At 41.9% G+C, this 15,692-nt stretch overlaps 2 protein-coding genes across 2 annotated transcripts in view; one reads left to right on the top strand and one right to left on the bottom strand.

The window, feature by feature from the left end:
* The window catches only part of wnt5b (wingless-type MMTV integration site family, member 5b), a 154,893-nt gene that overhangs the window by 89,761 nt on the left and 49,440 nt on the right, over positions 1-15,692 (bottom strand). The window lies entirely within an intron of this gene.
* On the top strand, positions 5,467-8,884 carry LOC147106114 (F-box/LRR-repeat protein 14). The gene is made up of 2 exons (XM_086008894.1): positions 5,467-7,277; positions 7,998-8,884. Exons 1-2 carry the CDS (start codon positions 6,084-6,086, stop codon positions 8,013-8,015), a joined length of 1,212 nt encoding a protein of 403 aa, XP_085865020.1. The 5' UTR covers positions 5,467-6,083; the 3' UTR covers positions 8,016-8,884.

The raw sequence follows: 15,692 nt of genomic DNA, 5'->3' as shown, positions 1-15,692 counted from the left end.
GACCAATCTTTTATTGCGGCTGAAATCTCTCGACTTCTAGCAGAGGATATCATTGAACCATGTTCGTCGCCCTGGCGGGCTCAAGTCGTCATTGTCAAGAACCCTCTAAAACCTCACAAACAGCGACTATGCATCGATTATTCACAAACCATCAATCAATATACCGACTTGGACGCCTACCCATTGCCACGTATTGATGATATGGTTAATAAACTGGCCAAATACAAAGTGTTCTCAACTTACGATTTAAAAAGTGCCTATCATCAGTTACCCTTGAAGGTCTCAGATAAGCAGTACACAGCCTTTGAGGCTAATGGACGGCTGTACCAATTTCGTCGCCTCCCATTCGGGGTTACTAATGGAGTGGCTGTCTTTCAACGGGCAATGGATGGCCTGGTTAAGCAGGAAAACCTAAGGGACACTTTTCCCTATCTTGATAACATTACCATTGCAGGTCACGATCAACAGGAACACGACTCCAACCTCCAAAAATTTCGGGATGCCCTCCATCGCCGTAATTTGACCCTGAATGAATCCAAATCTGTTGAGTCGCAACCGACCATCAACATCCTTGGCTACTGCGTAGGCAATGGTATCATTAAGCCAGACCCAGAAAGACTTCGCCCGCTCCAAGAGCTCCCGTCACCTAAGAATCCGGCTTCTTTACGTCGGGCTCTCGGTCTGTTTGCATACTACGCTAAATGGATTCCTCATTTTTCGGACAAAATCCAACCCTTGCTGCATGCTAGATCATTTCCACTGGGAACAGCGGCTGTTGCAGCCTTTAACCTTCTCAAAAAACAGTTGGAGAAAGCGGCTCTTCACTCCATTGATGAGAATCTCCCTTTCGTGGTTGAATGTGATGCCTCGGAGGTGGCGATCTCGGCTACTCTGAATCAGGAAGGTCGTCCTGTAGCATTTATGTCCAGGACCTTACAAGGTGCCGAGCTACATTATCCTCCGGTTGAGAAAGAAGCCACAGCCATCATAGAGGCAGTACGGAAGTGGAACCATTTTCTAGCTCGCCAGCACTTTACATTGATCACGGACCAACGATCAGTCGCCTTCATGCTCGATAATCGAAAACGAACCAAAATTAAGAATAATAAAATACAACTTTGGAGGATGGAACTGGCCTCTTTTGGTTATACCATTCTCTATCGGCCTGGCAAGGAGAATGTGGCCCTGGACACCCTCACACGGGCATTCTGCTCCACTATGTCATCCTCCACTCTCATGGATGTCCACAATGGTTTGTGTCATCCTGGCGTTACGCGCATGCTACATTTCGTACAATCACGGAATCTCCCTTTTTCCACTGGAGATGTAAAGAAAATATGCTCAGAATGCCGGCTTTGTGCGGAATTAAAACCTCAGTTCTTCCGCCCCTCAGATGGTATACTCATACATGCAACCCAACCGATGCAACGACTTAGCATTGATTTTAAGGGCCCAGTGCCCTCTTCAACTCGGAACACATATTTGCTCACCATGATCGACGAATATTCACGTTTTCCGTTTGCCTTCCCCTGCTCCAATATGCTGGCGTCCACAGTAATCTGCTGCCTTGAGCAGGTATTTTCTCTCTGTGGCATGCCGGCTTATATTCACTCAGATCGGGGTCCATCCTTTATGTCGAGGGAACTCAAGGACTACCTCTCAGAACGGGGAATTGCTACAAGCAAAACAACACCATACCATCCCATCGGAAATGGGCAGGTAGAGAGGTGTAACGGTATCATCTGGAATTCCGTACATCTCGCTTTAAGATCTCGGGGCCTACCAGACCAGCAATGGGAAACAGTGCTTCCGGATGCATTGCACTCTATACGGTCCCTGCTTTCTACAGCCACAAATACTACACCTCATGAGCGGTTCTTTGGATTCCAGCGTCGCTCATCTCATGGGACATCACTCCCGTCATGGCTAACTACTCCTGGACCTGTATTACTCCGAAGATACGTTCGGACGTCTAAAAATGACCCTCTTGTAGACGAGGTCGAACTAACCGATGCCAACCCCACCTATGCAAACATACGATATTCCGACGGCCGAGAATCTACCGTATCATTACGGGATCTGGCTCCCTGCCCACCAGGACCTAGTGGGACATCGGGTGATGGCATTTCACCAGGAAACTCTTGGGACCTATCGGGTACCCCTCTCCAGGATCCTGATCGGACACCAACTAGCTTGGTGCCGGTAGAACCCCGTACTCAAGGTTGCGACCCTCCCAGTACCGCGCATGAAAGTACTGGTCCGCCACAGACCAGCTCTGCACCTCCCTCTGAACAGAGGCGGTCCGACTTTGAACCTATTGGGGCTCGTACTCGAAGCCATGATCTCCCCGACCCTTCACAGGGCAATCCAGGCCACACGGACTCTGACCAATGGCCAACCGCATGTAAGCGGACCAGCGACCCTCTACGACGGGAATCCAAATGGGTGCGACTCTTCCTTGTTCGGCGGCTGCGGACCAAAAGGTAGACCACAGCCTCCTAAACCTGCAGGAGGGAAGAATGTGATAAAAATAATAACTTCCGGGAAGTTATGTCATCACTTCCTGTGAACTGTGAACTATGAACTGTGTACATACCTCACTTCCTGTCATATGTCACTTCCTGTTGGACTGGTATAAATACTGGTCTGTTCAGTATTGTAAGAGGCTTCTACCAGAGGCATGGTAAAGACCTCTCTTGTATATAGTGTGTTTATAAGTTACTTAAAGCTTACTTTAAAGTTACTTGATGGTAAGCCTCCTCTTTCTTACATCACCCAGCGAGTGGTGAACCTGTGGCATTCTCTACCACACGAGGCAGTTGAGGCCAATTCATTAAATATATTCAAGAAGAAGTTAGATATATTTCTTAAGGCTAAAGGGATCAAGGGATATGGGGAGAAAGCAGGGACAGGGTACTGAATTTGGATGATCAGCCATGATCTCATTAAATGGTGGAACAGGCTCGAGGGACTGAATGGCCTACTCCTGCTCCTATCTTCTATGTTACCCTACGTAAACTTGAGGTGATCCAAAGCTCGGCTGCCCATGTTCTAACTCGCACTAAGTCCCGTTCACCCATCACCCCTGTGCTCGTTGACCTGCATTGACTCCTGGTTAAGCAATGTCTCGATTTCAAATTTCTCATCCTTGTTTTCAAATCCCTCCATAGCCTCACCCCTCCCTATCTCTGAAATCTCAAGCCCCACAACCCCCCACCCACCCCCGAGATATCTGCGCTCCTCTAATTCTGGGCTCTTGAGCATCCCTGATTATAATCGCTCAACCATTGGTGGCCATGCCTTCTGTTGCCTAGGCCCTAAGCTCTGAAATTCCCTGCCCAAACCTCTCCGTCTCGCTACCTCTCTTTCCTCCTTTAAGACGCTCCTTAAAACCTACCTCTTTGACCAAGCTTTTGGTCACCTGTCCTAATATCTCCTTTTGTGGCTCGGTGTCAAATTTTTGGTCTTTTAATACTCCTGTGAAGCACTTTGGGACGTTTTACTAAGTTAAAGGCTCTATATAAATACAAGTTGTTGTTGTTATGTTAATTTCCAAAATAAATTAATTTGGTCTGAGGTGCAGCAAATTAAAACAATAGTACAAACGAAAGTGTAACACATATCATAAGGAGGGAGCAGAGAGATTCGTGAATTATTATTTCAAAATAACTTTGATAAAATTCCAGTGTAAATTGTCACGTTTAAAATTACCAGTAATATTAAAACATGATTTAGCTAACACTCGGAGTTGGAGTTGTTGCTTATCCAGGACTGCCCAAAGGGGGCAGTCTATTATTTGTTCCCATTAAAGTTGATTAAGAGTAACAACTTCGAAAAAGGCAAAATTGATGAGGAGGTGTGGTTTCTTCTAACAGCCAACAATATGACGTATGAACAGACGTGTCTCACCTTCTCCCACTGGGGCGGGGGAAGTAGGAAGAGGGAGAGAATCTGTATTCATTACATTAAAAAAAATTTTTAAGGCTTGAATAAAGCATTTTGAACAATTACCTAAATTTACTGGAAGATATTTTCCTTTGCGTTTAGCACATGCCCATTTAAACTCCTATTCGCCTTGCTATTTTCTGAAAAATCGCCTATTAACTTTCTGACTAAATGTACATATATAATTTAAAGGAAATATAACGATAAACTTATTTTTTGTACCTTACTGTCCCCTAAAAAAAATCCTGTAATCCCAAAAGCCCATCCTTTGGAATTATTTAATAGGCCTTTCTGCTGATGATGGGTGAACACTGCGCACAACGTGCATGCACTGCATCACCCCAATTTTATTGTCACAGATATATATGGAACAAACTGACAAGAATGTACCCGCAATAATTGGGGTACAAGCGTTATTCATCTTCAAACATGGTTGTGTCATTTGTGTTTTTACTTGTGCTTTGACACCGCAAAAATGTCACTTCCCCCTTTTATTCTCGTCCTAGGGCCAATTTGAAAGTGTCGCACATGCGCTCTGATAGACAATCCCACACTGGTTAGAGTCTCCTCCCCCGCCCGTCCCTTTAAAGGCCTCTTTCTGTCTCCATTCCTTTTTTTAAAAGTTAACTCTTTGATGTTAGGCAATCCGCGTTGACAACTGTTCATAGTCACAACATGGCTACTTTCACACCTTAATTACAAGGTGTTTTCTTGTATATTGTTTGGGGCTAAGGAGAGGCGGCGTAATTACTTCAAACGATAAAGATGATTTTATTGTGTGATCTGTGGTAATATAACCAGAAAATACAAATACATGATATAAGTTCAAGATATTATTAAAATAGTGATGATTTCATATGAAATACAATTCTGTTTTAGTTAAATCACAATTGGCAAAGCAAAAAGGAATAGGACACATATGTAGCTTAAATAGCCGGGGGAAAGAAAGTGAAAATTAATCATCAACCATTGCATCAAATACGGAAAATGTGTTCTTGTTTAATTTTTTGGGGTTGTAAGTCTGTACCAATGTGTGTTCTATTCTCAGGAGTTTAAAAAAAACTGTAATTGCGTACAATCCATCTGCAGTGAAGTACATCTGACGAGTTGATTCGCGTTCAAAATGAGATTTTAAAGTCTGAAATGCGAAGAGTAGAAAATCATGTGGCCAGATGTCCATGCAGAGATCGGAATCGCAACTTTACCTGCAGTACCTCGCGTTAATAGGTTAGGTGGTCACTGTGCCGAGCGTTTTCTATTATTTCAAAAACCAAGAAAAGCTGAGGGGGTGCAGATTTATAAATTCAGATTTTGAAGAATCTGAACAGTTAAACTCAGGAATGTGTTCATTTTAACTGAAAAGGGAAATTCAGAATGGGAAGTGCGCACTTCACTACTCCCGAGTAATGTTGGGGATTTCCAAGTGTGAGAAGCTTGTTCCTGTGCACGGGTAACCAAAGGGTTAATGTAAAGTGAACTGAATTGTAAGAACTTGGTTACCTAGGGAACTATTCTTACCGTTCCATCTGAGCGAGACCAACTGCACGCTCAACGACGGGGGGAGGCAGAGCGCAGCAGACCTAATGTTTTAACTCTCGCATCGTTTATGTTGCTCTTTTAACCAAAAGCAAACCGACCAAAGCCGTGTATCGGCCGATTTCTAAGCAAAGCATGAGGTTTGAGTTCTGACAATGCGATTCTTTTCTGTTTTTAATTTCCGGGGACACCCCCGCAATGGAAAATGCGGCGCGCCTGCCAAGTTGGTTTGAAAAGATCAGACAAAGGCCGCAGGAAGCCCTTCGGCTGCCAGGCGTGAGAGCTCCGATGGGGGGGTTTGGTTGTAATAGCAATATTAAAAAAAAACAAGTCCGCGGCCCCGGGTTTTTTTTAATTTAAAGTAATGCAAGCCTCGATGAAAATGCACGGGCAGCTGTGCCTTTGGGCCGAGAGCCGAGAGTTTTAAAGCTGCTTTTTCTGATGCGCCGACGGGCTTCAGTGTTTGAATCCGACTGCGCAACCAGCAGCAGCAGACGGGTCACGTGACGCAGTCCCGGGGATCGCGAATTGATCGATTGGCGAAAAAAAAGGAGAGAGAGCGAGAGAAAGGGAGCGGGGCCAGTGGGAAATCGGTCAAAAATATGGAGACGCACATCTCGTGTCTCTTCCCGGAGATTTTAGCCATGATCTTCAGCTATTTGGACGTGAGGGACAAAGGGCGAGCGGCACAAGTATGCACGGCTTGGAGGGACGCTGCTTACCACAAATCCGTCTGGAGGGGGGTCGAAGCCAAGTTGCATCTGAGGAGAGCCAACCCTTCCCTTTTCCCCAGTCTGCAGGCCAGGGGCATCAGGCGGGTGCAGATCCTCAGCCTGCGGCGCAGCCTGAGCTATGTGATCCAAGGCATGCCCAACATCGAGAGCCTCAACCTGAGCGGCTGCTACAACTTGACAGACATCGGCCTGGGACACGCTTTCGTGCAAGAGATCCCGTCTCTCAACGTGCTCAACCTGAGTCTCTGCAAGCAGATCACGGACAGCAGCCTGGGCAGGATCGCGCAGTATCTCAAGAACCTGGAGGTGCTGGAGCTGGGCGGCTGCAGCAACATCACCAACACCGGCCTTCTGCTCATTGCCTGGGGCTTGCACAGACTCAAGAGCCTGAATTTGAGGAGCTGCCGGCATGTCTCGGACGTCGGGATCGGCCATTTGGCAGGCATGACTAGAAGCGCTGCGGAGGGCTGCTTAAACCTGGAGTATCTGACTTTACAAGACTGCCAGAAACTCTCGGATCTCTCCTTAAAACACATCTCCAAAGGCCTGACCAAACTCAAGGTGCTCAACCTGAGTTTCTGCGGTGGGATTTCAGACGCGGGTATGTTGCACCTATCACACATGACGAGTTTGTGGAGTCTCAACCTGAGGTCCTGTGACAACATCAGCGACACCGGGATCATGCATTTGGCCATGGGCAGTTTGAGACTGACTGGGTTGGACGTTTCCTTCTGCGATAAGATAGGCGATCAGAGCCTGGCTTACATCGCGCAAGGCTTGTATCAGCTCAAATCGCTTTCCCTCTGCTCCTGCCACATAAGTGATGACGGCATCAACAAAATGGCCCGGCAGATGCACGAATTAAGGACCCTAAATATCGGCCAGTGTGTGCGGATTACAGACAAAGGACTGGAGCTCATAGCTGACCACTTGACCCAGCTGACGGGCATTGATCTGTACGGCTGCACAAAAATCACCAAAAGGGGATTGGAAAGAATAACGCAACTGCCCTGCCTTAAAGTTCTTAACTTGGGACTCTGGCAGATGACCGAAAGTGAAAAAGTAAGGTGAAAAATTTTGTTTAAATAAAAACACTAAGAATCGCCGCCATTGCTGTCAAAACAGGAGTATTCTGTTTTTTCTCTGAAAATTATGACTTTAAAACCGCAGAAAACAAAAAAATGGTGTTCGTTTTGTTGTAACTTACACGACAAATTATTTCCACACTGTGCTATCAAATAAGTTGCAGTATTCCCATCCTTCAACATAGTTTTCACAACAAAACAAAAAGTAATTTTGACGCTGGTCACAGTTGTTTCTGGAATCTGGTTCATACTTTTTGTTTTGTAGATGGTATGCATATTGCTGATAGACACATTCAAGGCTACCTCGTTTTTTTTTGTGCCCTGAAATTGAGGAGTTACACAGTAAGATCTGTGCCTAGAGCAATGTTTCCCCTCCCCTCCTCTGGTTGGTCTACAGCGTTACTACCCTTTTGTGGACAAAAAATATTATAATTCAATGAAAATAAGTTGGCTGGAAACATTTTTACAAAGAATCTGAAGCACACATGACGCTGGTTTCCGCAGTCTTGGCTGCCTGCACCCAAGTCAAAACCACGAACTATAGTTTTAAACAACAACAAAAACTGAAGTTGGAATCTAGACGCCTTGATCTGGCAGCTGTACAGGCTTTTTTTTGGTCTACATTTACAACAGTTATGGGGGACTTATTTTTCCCCATCTTTTCAGAAATTATTAAAGCCTGTTCTACCTTAAATAGGACGACCACGTCAAGTGAAGAATCATCGATTCCCGAGGATTGAACGCCTGTCAGGGCCATGATGCACAGACAGGCAGTTGCTGAAGGGAAAAAAAAGAGGAAAAAATATCCTGCTGATCAACCTATATTTGAATTGTACTGTATGTGAATTTGTAAATGATACTTAAACGTTTTATATTCTTACAGTAAACGTTAAAAAAGCTGATATTTATATAATAAAGACGGGAAAATATGAAGTATGTTTTGGAAAAAAAATTAAGTGTCAGTGCCCCCATTGTGTGTGATCATTTTGAAAAGTACGGTGGTGGAAGTGGGCCAATGGCGCCTTGTCAGTGACGAGCTGTAATCGAGGGCAGCTTTGTGGAGCCTTGCTCGCTCTGATCAGGTTTCCTTTTCACCCGGATGGTCTTACTCTTCTTCATTGGATACCATATTCAGATGATTTCTGGCGCATTTTATTAAAGGAGGGGGGGGGAAAAGGGGGTTGGTTGATGGGCTGGGCGAGCCCGGTGCTAGCGCTGCATTGTTGGGCAAAGTTAAAAAGCTACGGCGCTCTCCTTTTCTGCCTGCCCGCTCATGCATACCAAATGGCTTAGTGTGCGGCTCCCTCAGGATTCTCGTCCTGCCCCTAGTTTTTTTTAGCATTCCTGTCCATTTCTGAGTGCGCTTAATCGGCTTTTCAAGCAGAAGGGAGCAAGGCTGCTTCTGGACTGACTCACAGCAGCAGTTAAAAAAATTGTGGGTAGGGGAAATAAATTAATAGTTTTCCAAGTTGCAGTAGATATGAAAGGGATTTTAATACACTGTTTAAAAACATAACTCCGTGTTTTAATGAGCATTTTAAAGGTTTCACACCCGTTTTCATAATTTTTAATTCATAAGACAGCTCAATTCGCGTTATTAACAGGCCAGTATTCCGTTTTCAACAGACATTAAGTGTAGAAAAACATTTTTTCTTTAACAACTTCTTGGTGGGATATGGCATTTGAAAAAGAAAAGCTTTGCTGAGGTATGTTCCCCCCAGGTCTAGAATTTGTCAGCCACCATTTTAATAAGTACTTCTGAATTTACCCTGGTGGGTTTTCTTCTTGAGGTAAAAAATGGCCTCAAGCTGCCAAGAGTACCTTTTTGGCACAACCCTGAATATCATCAGATTGTACATGAGGTATTGATGGGTGATGTGCTGTCTGCCTCTTATAACGGCTCCTTCCCCAATCCATCATAAGTTGAGTTTGTTTTAAAATGCAATTTTTAAAAAGTTTACATTTTTATTTACCAATGTCGGGCCAAATAGAACACATTATACAAAAAAGACAGCAGGTTATTTTCATCTTGGATTTACTATTTTGACTAAGTTGACTGAGACATAGAACAAATACCTTACTAAAATGCTGGAGTTTTTTTTAACATCTTTTCAGAACAAGGCCAACACGCAGTCCATATCAGAAATGAGATTTTAAGAATAATTGGAAATAGGAGTAACTGACAAGGGGGAGGAGACAAGGCGATGAATGTCACCACTCCTCAGACAGTATTCCTATTGTGCGTTCTGTAAATCAAAAATTACTAAGCCTCGGTCACCTTCCTGCCCCTCCAGTGCGAGGAATGTCAGAATCCGCTTAACATTCAAACAGAAATGAGATATGATGGCAAGAACCAAGAAAGGGGGAATGCATAGTTTTTAATTTGAGGATATAATTCAATATAAGCCAACAGCAAACCCCCATTAAATAGGATCTCAAACACAAACTGTTATATCCAACTGGTTAATACTCTTTTTGTATCAGACACTATTTTAACTAATACACCTTCTAAAGATTGCAAATGGATCAGAAATGCACCTATTTTAAATCGTCCTCTACCACATCTAATTCACACATTGTAAAATCTGATTTTAACTCTCTTTCCCAGGGTGAGGGTAATTGCAGTAAATATTTCTAAATATCTCTTTTAAAAGGAAAGAAAATGGCTGAAATTCATATTTTTCACATACCTGATAGCTCAACCAGCAGCTGGGAAGAAAGGGCATTGTGCCCTGGGTAGGCTTGAGTCCTTAAAAGATGCCAGATAATACAAAATTCACCTCTTTGGTGATAAGGTACTCTTTCCTTATCCTCAAATAACAAAATAGGTCAATAATTGTGCAAACCCGTTCGTGACTTCTGAATAATTGTTTTTGCCGAACATCCATTTCATAATTAAATTTCTAGTGTGCTTTTAAACACTCTAGTCCATTAAAACCAAAAATGTGTTGAGACAACTAGCAGCTACTCCAGGTTGATATTGTCTTGTGTATGAAAGGGCAACGTGACCACATAACCAGCAATGGGCAGGTTGTGGTGTTTAGTGTTGTCCACAAGCTGCCTTACAAAGGAATTTCAGTCAATTTTGCTTAACCAAAGGTGGATTCAGTGAAAGATACTAGATCTACAACTATTCCTTAATTACAAGAGTCTCCTGTGTACAGTAGGATAGTACAGTACATACTTAATGGCCACTCTGATAGGATCATAGTGCTACTTAAGATCTGTCCCATGTCTACAACTATTTTATAAAATGCAGAACCTGATCATTAAAATCTAACAAGTTAAATCTAGTTACGATTAACCAAGTTTAAAAAAAAAATACATCAAGGTTAAAACCCAATTTCTTTCTATACTATAATATGTAGAATAATAATGTATGGGCACAAATCAACAAGGTGACCTAGTCATTTTATCCAGGTAATGTGAAACAGCAGACAGTTTCAGTATTTTATGGAAACCTGGACCCCAAGAGTAAACTACATCTACTTACTCATATATTTTAATTGACACTTACCATTAATTCATGGTATTCCATGATACTGGGAATAAACCTGGTCAGGGTGGCTACACTGTTATTGACAGTTGCATTACATTAGTGCAGACATTCCATTGATTAAATATTATGGTGTAACTGCAGAATAATATCCTCATGTTTTATAGGAGGGCACGAGGATGTAATTACTTGCAATGCTAAAATCAAATTGAGAAGTTTTTTAATATATACATATATGCATATATATTCAATATTTTATTATCTAGTAGAATTGTCCAGGCTACAGGGTAAACATCTAATTGGTACACATTAATAAAATACACTTTACTGGGTGTTACTTTTCCAATATTTAGAAGCAGGTGTTAAAACACATTTTAGTATTCTAGGCTTAACAGTGATTTCGGTTTCTTAGACTATGAGAGCAATTCTCATCAATTGCCACTAGATGTCTTTAGTATAATTTGAAAAACTGAACTGTTGATCTGAAATAACAAAGAACTCATTTTATTTTGATGTTAGAGTGGAAATCCACTTATATCAAATCCTGCTGAAGAGCAAACCTTTTAATATTTTCTGATAAATAATTAAGAGGGCACCATTCTCCAAGGTGTTAGGGAAGTTGTTGTCGATTCCATTGCTAATTAGGGTGGGGTTTGAATTGTTTCCCTGTCTGCTCTAATTAGAGAGATTGGCAGCCAGGTATTTGGCACTTTAAAAAAAAATCAGAGGCCTTAATAAAAGCAGAACAAAATGACCAATACTGAGCACAGTTCATGAGAGTTCATGAGAAATCTTAACAATGAAAATAAACTTTTATGAAATATATTCTTGTTCTGACCAAGACATTTGAATATAGGTCACAAAGATCCTTCTGCTTGAAGATTACACTGAATATTCTCTTAACGTCTACAATGTAGACAAGGTAGAATGCTGGTGTATACTAATATATTGCACTACTGAATCATGTGATGTAGGTTTCCTCAGGACAAGAGAGCAAAGACTAGGTACTTCTTCAGAGAAGGTCAACTCTGAGGGCTGCTTGTGTTCCCATTACACCATGTAGTAACAGAGACTGGAGAACAGGGATTGACAAAAATAGTTTTAAAAATTTTGGTGAGGGAAGAGGAATGGGAAATCAAATCTCAGCAGCCTCACAGCCTACTGGCTTCATATTTGTGGGTTTTGTTAACAGTTCTTTGTAATTGAAACAAAAGCCACAGTGCACCTACAAGTCCAGTAGTTCAAATGGACATAAATTAAACAAAATAAATTGGCAGTCAACTAAGGTATAAACATCTGATAATAAACCATTAGATCCAACCTCCTTAGCAAATTATTGGGCTGTGTCTAATTATCATGATTAAAGATTGTTACAACATTTTATGGACTTGGGTTCATGTATAACAAATTATTCTCTAGTGAATGGTTATTTCATGATCCAGGAATCAAAGTACAGATCCAGTGTTACAGATCATGCATACTAAGTAGGGTGTGCCTACTATAAAATATAGATCAAGGGAACGAAGCATTTTGAGTAATTGTAATGTTACCAAAGTGAGTCAGTAACTTAATAACCACAAAGTTACCAGGACGACTTGGGTGGGGGAAATAACTGTAGGATTAACTAAATAAGTGGGAGATATAACGAGGAGGTTGTCCGGTGACAACAGAGGTTAGTTAGTTGAGTGAGTCAGAAATACAATAATTGGGGATATGTTTTCTTTCATTTTAGCAAAAAAAGGTAAATATGATCATAAAGCAGTGCTACTTGCTTTATACATATTTTTACATTTTCAGTAAAATTAGCAAACAGGAAAATAAAACCCCAGGAGTTTTGATATGGTATCCTCAGTAATTTGGAAATATCTGATTATATCTGAAGTCATTCAGTTGGCAATATAGTGAAATGTAGTATCTGGTGTGAGTGGTTTGCAAATGAAAATAAATGTGGAGTAAATTGGAGATACAGATATTGAGATATAGATATCTGGAGTTGGATGACATATTCTAACTATGACTTAATTACTTAATTGGAGGCAAGGTAACAGCAATCTCCAGTGCAAGTGTTGGAGATAAGGTAACCTGGGGTATCCAGAAGGAATGAATTGAAGACAGAGTAACTGATTTCCTGGTAGTTTAATAATGCAGGACCACTTGTGGATTTTCTTGCTATCTTCATTTCTAAATGTTTGTTACTGATACACATATATAAATATTATTAAGTGTACTTTGAAGATCTAGACATGCACTTGCATTACTAATAGAATTTATTGTATAATACATATTTCCTTCTGTGTAAAGCCTGGACATGGACAGTGCTATCACATGGTCGTTACAGAACACAATTAACAAGTCAATTTCACCTGCCTCTCGTGAAGGCTGCTGATCCTTGGTAGAGGGATGATTCCACAAAGACTGGCAACTATCCAGTATCTTGCACAAGTGCCAGTGGGTTATTTGACCATACATGACATAACAGCTAAGTCTCATGCATGGACCCAATATCCACATGTGCACTTTCCAACAGGAATCACTGGAGAGAAATGATGAGCAGGACCCTTGACTGATTTTTTCCCTCCAAAGCCCTGGAATGCTGAGGCAATTGTAGCATCTCATCTGAGATCAGTTAATTTAACCAACTGGGAATCAAACCTGGTACTTTCTGTTTAGCATGGTACTACACCAGTATAATATCAGGAGAGTTGGCTATCACTGACTTGCTAGGTTAACATAGTCAATGTTGCATTTGCAGTGTGAACAATTGTGTTCTTTTAAGAGAAATGACTGTTCAATTCAAGTACTATTTGATGTGCCTTTAGCGTATTACAACAACCAGCTCATGACCATATTTAAAGGTGGTTGACCAATGTGTAAGCTTCCATTTACTTCTGTTAAGTGGATACTTAATCCAGATACAGGTTCTATTTAAAATTCAACCCAGTGCTGTAATCTGGACTGTGTATTCATTCCCGCACAATGCAGCCATCCTGTTTATATTCCAGGTCCGCGCTGAGATGCAAGTTTTTTTTTGTACTGGCTCACAAAAATGATGTATGTGTACATCCATAATTGTTATGCAGGGTTTATACTGCAATTCGAAAGGAAGGCAGTCAATGTGGGAGTAGGTGCAAGAATCTGAATGCAGAGAAACTTCTGCAGCTCCACCTACAGTTTATGCTGGCCTGTGTTCAAAACTGACACTAGCAATGAAACCTAACCCTCAAGAGGAGAGGGGAGTGAATCTAGTTAAAAATAGGACTGATTTGGCATGCATAATTGATAATGATTTATGTCGGTAAATGGTTGGATTTTGGCATTAATCTATGTAACTTGGGTACTGGAAACCTGTTCACTTTAAGTGGTTCTTTGTAATCAAAAAGCACTGAAACAGACTGTTTTAACCACATCAGACTATGTGTACAGCTTCAAATAGAGAACTTTAATTTGTGCTTGGAGACTGGGTTAGCCCTCTCTTCTGGCGTCCCTTAGCTTTCTCAGGGAGGAAAGGGAGTAGTGCTGAATCCCAGCCCTAATATTTGACAGCTGGGAGTGTCAGGGAACAGAAATATACAGACATATTGAACAAGTCGGGCCTGACGGGGAACAAAGGGAGGCATATGGGGAGGGAGGATCAAAGACAAGTGTAAGAGGGGAAGTCTAGACAGACACATTGGTGGCATTGGAGATAAAAGATATGAACCCAAGGTATGAGGAAAATAATTATTTCTCTAGGCAAATATTAAAATTTTACAGCTTGATTACCCACTTTATCTTCCCAAATTAACAATTATCTATTTTTGATTCTTAATAAGAGAAATGACAGGGTTTTCAAACATCATCTTGTATTATAACAGCATGTGATAACTACACCATAGGATGATGTCATGTGCCCACCAGGATTTGAATATGGTATCTGTTAAAAGAAAACAGTCTTTGCAGATACGAGATTGAAATCCAGGTAGCCATCCTTTTCAAGATTGCATTGGAAGTGTAACTCTAAATGGCACTGTAACAGTACGTACAAAATTGATGGGCAGGAAAAGAGCAGCTGGTCCATCAAGCCTGCCCCACACCATGATGGCCGGACCATCAGGGCTACACACTTCTTCCCTCCACTGGACCTCTCCACCCACCCCACACCCACTCCTGCAGCCATGTAATCTCCTGGGAGAGGCAAAAAAAAGTGTTTAAACCCAGGGCCAATAGGGAAAAAATACTGTAAAATTACTCTCTGACCCCCTTAGGTGACCAGTCCAGGAGATCGCATGGACCAAGTGTTACCTACACAGACCTTTATGATGTGACCTCTGCCCCAGTCAGGAACCGGTCCAGCTCTCTCTCAAAGGCATGCAGTGAGTCAGCACCCACCACACCAGCTGGCAATGTATTCCAGAGACTCAATTCTCTGAGGAATTCTTCCATGTGTGGCCTAACAGTCTATTCCTACTCATACTTAGTTTAAACTTGTGTCCTCTGGTGCTCCCCAATCTGTTAAACTGGAATAATCTATCAATAGGGGTGCTATCCAGCCCTTAAATTATTTTATAGATCTCTATCAGATTACCTCCAAGTCCAAGCTCTCTAAAGTAAATAGGCCAAGGTCCTTGAGCCTATTTGAGTAGCTGAAGTTCTTTAAGCTAGGAATCATTCTAGTAGCACCCCTCTAGACCTTTTCCAAGGCCACTATATCATCCACCATGTGGGGGGACCAAAACTGGGCCCAGTACTCTAGATGTAGTCTGAACAGTGACCTGTATAGTGTCAACATGGTGTCCTTTGATTTATACTGAATGCTTCTATAACCCAATACCTTGTTAAGTTTAGCTACAGTTTCTCTACATTGGTCATGAACCTTGAGTGGTCTCAGCACAATAACACCAAGATCTTTTTCTCTCT

This window comes from Somniosus microcephalus, chromosome 16 (assembly GCF_052327205.1).
Source record: "Somniosus microcephalus isolate GS21.2 chromosome 16, FLI_Smic_1.0, whole genome shotgun sequence".
NCBI classification, from domain to species: Eukaryota; Metazoa; Chordata; class Chondrichthyes; order Squaliformes; family Somniosidae; genus Somniosus; species Somniosus microcephalus.
The sequence above is the reverse complement of the archived record's forward strand: the minus strand, read 5'-3'. Positions and strand labels throughout refer to the sequence as shown.

What these genes read in the sequence shown, in the direction of transcription:
- LOC147106114 (XM_086008894.1), top strand. Translation starts at nt 6,084, where the DNA reads ATGGAGACGCACATCTCGTGTCTCTTCCCGGAGATTTTAGCCATGATC.